Genomic DNA, 5,119 nt, shown 5'->3' with positions numbered 1-5,119 from the left:
CACACACACACACACACACACACACACACACACACACACACACACACACACACACACACACACACACACACACACACACACAATGTGTGTGCTAAAACTACATTTAGTCTTTAAAGTGCACTATCATCAGAAGCGAGCGGTTCAAAGCGAGCTTATTCATGTGAAGCACAATTACTTGAAAAAGCTCTTCTGCGTAAATTTCAGTCCAATCATTTTTTTTAATTTTTGTTTCTCATGTTCGCTAGTTGTTAAATGTCACATTTCAATATTTAAAGCGGTTTACGGAAAAAAGTACAATATATTCTCTCTTGCTGAAATTAATTTTATGAAATTAAAACAATACTAAAATCTGATACATTATCTTTAGAGAAATAAATTTATTCCATAAATTTATTTCTCTAAAGATAAAAAAAAAGAATCAATAAATGCCTTAAAAAAATTTTTATACCAAAAAATAATATGTATTATGTTTGAATAATTAACTTTAAAAGGTAATCATTCGAGATGTTATTTTATGTATACTTTTTACACTCCGTATATAGAATAAATCCGATAAACGTCATTCAAAGACATTAAAATTTGTCGTGATAATTATGTAAAATCTTAATGTACGAGAAAAGTAATGTTTATAAACGAAGCAATTATATAGTTTGGTAATATTCCTTAATTGGTCATTTTACGTGATATAATTTAATTACGTAATATATCTTAATCATTCCGAATTAGCGCTGTGAGAGGATTACAGGACGCGCGTAAAACAAGTCGTTTTCCTTTTTCTGCGACAGCTTTGAAGATTCATGTCAGCCCGAAGACGAAGGAAATCCTAGATACATTTGGCACATTCGAACTCGTCTGCAGAGGAGAAGTTATATTGAAGGTAAGTTCTTGATAAATGCGATTTTTCCTCAATTTTGAAATACGTTTCTGTTTACTTGGCTTTTTATCTTGCCCGAATCCAATTGTTGCTTTTTTCCTTGAGAGAGAAAAAACTAAGTATCCGTATAAGTTTGTATTGTGTGAAACTTTCAAGTGATTTTTTTATGTGACGGAAGATGTTAGCGAAGAAAATGATCATTGCGCGAGTTCAGTTGCGATCTCGTTTTGCAGATTGTGATGGTAATGTATATCTTTTTTTTGTTCTCGTACATCCTTGTACAGTTTTTTGCAAGTTAATCTTCATATTCGCAATTTAATGAAAGATTTTATTTATACTCACGAAGTAAAACGTTCCATTGCAATAACTCAGAGTTGTTTATGATGCTTATATTTATTAAAAATATCTCTAATTTATTTTTATATTATACCAGGAGTAATCAATCTTTTTATCTGATGTGTTATTATAGAGATTTTTGTGTTATTCTGCTGCAAAATTAAGAAAAAAACTTAATACTCAAAAACATAACACTTAATTTCTTCTTTTAAAAGTAAAAAGACTTCTTTTATTATGTTTTGTTTTGTTTTATAGTTTTTTTATAGTTTGTTTAAATAATTTATAGTGTTATTTTATTGTGCTATTTTTTTGTTTTCAAAATTTTTTTCTAACAGCGTGTTTCTTTAGAAGTGCTATTGAAAATAATTTTGTGAAGGTTGGCTACCTTCTGCTGTAATGAAGATAAATATATTTAAAATATAAATTAATAGAATATGAATTTTTCGCACCGTGTTGCAATTTTTAGAATGGTGAATGAGACCTCTCTCTCCAATTTTATTCTAACGCTTTACGTTTTATAAAATATTTATATAATAAATATGCATATAGATATTTATATTTTATAAAACATTTATGTAGATTATCAGATATTATCGGTTTCAGTTTTTAACGCATAACGCAATGATCCTTCAACAAGGGGCTCGACTTTCTCAACTTCGACAAATCACATTTACACCTCCGGGAGGATCGTGAATTGTAAATTGCAATCGTATCCGGCGGTTAGCTTCTATATGCGCATTTCTCTCGTTACATATTCAGAGGTGCTCTACCATAACCGAATGCGTTATGCTCTCTTGCTTAATACACATGCATCATGTGCATCACGTCGCCCGTTGTCCACAGGTGCGATCTGTCTCCGTTTTCCCAGAAGAGAACAATTCCCGCTGGTGGCAATCAATTTCGACGTCGCATCGTCGAAATTATAGTAGTTCGTCCAGTGTGTCACTGTCCATGTGATAAAGCGGATGACACGATGGGGACGCACCATAGTTTCGAGATCACAATTCCGATATCACGGGGATCATCAATATCTCAAGTGAACGGCAATAATAAGCGACTGCTATTACAGATGTCCTATTTATTTGTGATTCGATTGGTTCGCCTTGAACGCATAATCGTAAACATCATTGATTTGGTCAATTAAGTACACCTTCTCGAATGATGGAGGATGGAACGAAGGCGTCCATGGAGTGATTGGATCGTTTACCGTACAATTCGGGTCAAAGTTCAGCGGTCGCGAGTAAGCTCGAACGGGCGCGCGTGCATCTGCTGGCATTCGCGTAACTTTGCGGTGGTATGCAATTAATTAGTAAGATAGCGTCAGTGGAAATACGCACGGCAATTCGCGCATAGTAATAGTACTGGGGCTACTGACCGAGAATTAAAATTCAAGTACTTCGTATATCACTCAGCTATTGTACACGCTACCGCTTATTTGAATATTTCACGAACGAGCCGGAGTTAAACGCATTCGCAGATCACTATCGCGTAACAAAGCAATATAATAGCTTCGCCTTTGTTATTGAATCCTATCACACAGGACGACCTTAATTAAATCTCTGGAACTATGTACCTATTGCGTTAACTTTGATTCTTAATCACCGTAAATAACTATGAATAACGTAATTTTGTTAGCACAACTAAATCGTTTCTCGTCTCTATAAATTATCATTGTTTGTAATAAATATTTAAGAGCTGTATTAATTATATAAATTTTTATAGTTCAGCTTTAGTAAATAAACTAGGAATGTTATATTAAAAAAATATACTTTGAATGAAATTTTATAAAATATTAATATTAATTAATTTAATATTATAAAATATTAAATTTTATCGGATGTTATAGAATAATATCAGATCATTTTAATTTAAAATAATCTTTCGTTTTCGCCAATGTTCGCAGGGTAAAGGTCCGATGACTACTTATTGGTTAATGGGCGAAAAACCGACGAATAACAATGTGCAACAGGCAAATCCCACAACGACCGTCGGCCAAATATCGATTCTTCAGGATCAATCTTCTATCACTACGCAAATTCAAACGACGCAGACGAAGCAACAGGAGCAGCGGGCGCTCTCGTCCGTCAACCAACAACACAAATTTCAGGGTCAATCAGACCAGCCGTATCCGACCCAGCAATCGATTCAGTCGAGGAGTCAGGAGCCGCGGCAGCAGGGACATCCGGGTCAACAGAGACCGCAAGAATTGCAGCACCAGGGTTTAATGACCGCCCAATCGCGATGCCAAGCGATTCAGACCAATCCGTCGTCGACCACGAACCAGATTCAGGGTCAAAGGTCCGCAACGGTTAATCCTGCTTGCGTAACTGGAAATGGCGCGCCCAAATCGGTGGTCGCATCTCGTACTGTCGCGACGCCGATCGGCAACTCCTCGCCATCCCGCAATCGCACGAGTGGATCGCCGAGCGCAAACAACTCCATGCACCAGGTATATCCGACGGCCGAGAACATGCCCAATCATACTGAGAGCGGTCCTAATGCGCCACTCCTGTTACCTGCTGGCGCGATCCCCAGAGTCTAATTCTCCTAAGATGTTCTTTCCCGGCGATGTTTTGCTTGCTAACTATCGAGCCTACGAAGAATATCGTGAGGAATCTGAGCTCGGATTCGTTGGTGAGAAAACAAAATATGATTGTAATCAAAAGTGAAACGAGAGAGAAATGGGCAATGGGAACGAACATGTAAATGGAGGATTTGTTCATCATTTTGATCTACTAAAGCTTTTAAAATTCAGATTCTTCATTTCGGAAGTAATCAAAGTGATTTGTGAACATATCGTGACATCAATTGTCTTCTATCAGATTTACGACAAAGGTGCTTCTCTTGAATTAATTAACATTAGTTTCATGACTGTTTATTGATTTCTAGAAAATCCACATTAAATTAGGATTCTAGTAATCAACTAGTGAAAGATTTGCTTTTTGGTACCATAAATACTAACTATGTTATTAGCATTGCGATAGATATATGTATAATTGACAAGGCGGGACCGACTCCATGCTGAAAGTGATCTCTTTCTACAAGGTATTATGGAACCAACCGATTAATGCAATTTTTAGAATAAATATGAATATCACGTGAGCTAATCGTGTGATAAGGATTAACATGAGGATCGGATGGATGATCTGAGCCCAAAAGAAGACAAAAAAAGACAATTAATTATAGAGAGATACACGACCGGCGACGTACTTTTGCCAAGGTACTTAGTCTTCTGTATATGGACACAGTATTATACCGGTCGTGCGTGTGTGAATTTTATTTATTCGTACCAAAGTGAAGAACATTTACGTTTCCCGTTTACGCGCGTATGTCCTCGTGCAATTCATTTGCGACGACATGTAAAATGCAATGGGCTTACAATTAGCTTAGCGGCAAGTTTTCCAAAGTTAACCGCAGCCAATATCTGATTCCCACCGAGCCTTATACACCGAATTAATTAAGATTCGATCGCGAATTTAGATTCTCTTCCTTTGCGAGGATCTTAGGATCCATTTTATCAAAAAACGATCGCGACTGACTAAATCATTCTCTCTATATTATAATCGTAATTACTAAAAAGAAGAAAGAAATAATGAAGTCAAATCGAGATTGATAATTGATCGTAAGGAATAGAACAGTAAATTTTCTCAAACACATTCTGTATAGAAATATTTGCGTAAGCTTCTTCCAATATAAAGTTTTTATTAAAATATATTTTTCCTTCCAAACTTGTCTACGGAATCGCAAATACATATAAGCATCACAAAAGACATAGCTCGGCCACAGTGTTTATCGTCGCATCCTCGACATGACAAATATTATCGTTCGCAACGCGTCATGAGACGCGCGCAAATACAAAATTCTGTACCTACACGTGTAAGGATGTTATATAAATACAAAAAAGAGAAA

General features: G+C 36.0%; 1 protein-coding gene across 1 annotated transcript in view; it reads left to right on the top strand.

The window, feature by feature from the left end:
* LOC108690029 (atrial natriuretic peptide receptor 1-like) overlaps window positions 1-3,901 on the top strand; it is a 113,364-nt gene extending 109,463 nt beyond the window's left edge. The window contains exons 23-24 of the mRNA XM_018197091.1: window positions 786-877; window positions 3,114-3,901. Of these exons, the coding sequence (XP_018052580.1) occupies window positions 786-877; window positions 3,114-3,752 (731 nt within the window). The 3' untranslated portion in view covers window positions 3,753-3,901. The remainder of the gene's footprint in view (window positions 1-785; window positions 878-3,113) is intronic.
* Window positions 3,902-5,119: the final 1,218 nt, after the last annotated feature.

The sequence above is a fragment of the Atta colombica genome, unplaced genomic scaffold (genome assembly GCF_001594045.1).
Source record: "Atta colombica isolate Treedump-2 unplaced genomic scaffold, Acol1.0 scaffold293, whole genome shotgun sequence".
NCBI lineage: Eukaryota > Metazoa > Arthropoda > Insecta > Hymenoptera > Formicidae > Atta > Atta colombica.
Note: the sequence above shows the minus strand (reverse complement) of the source record. Positions and strands in the feature narration are given on the sequence as shown.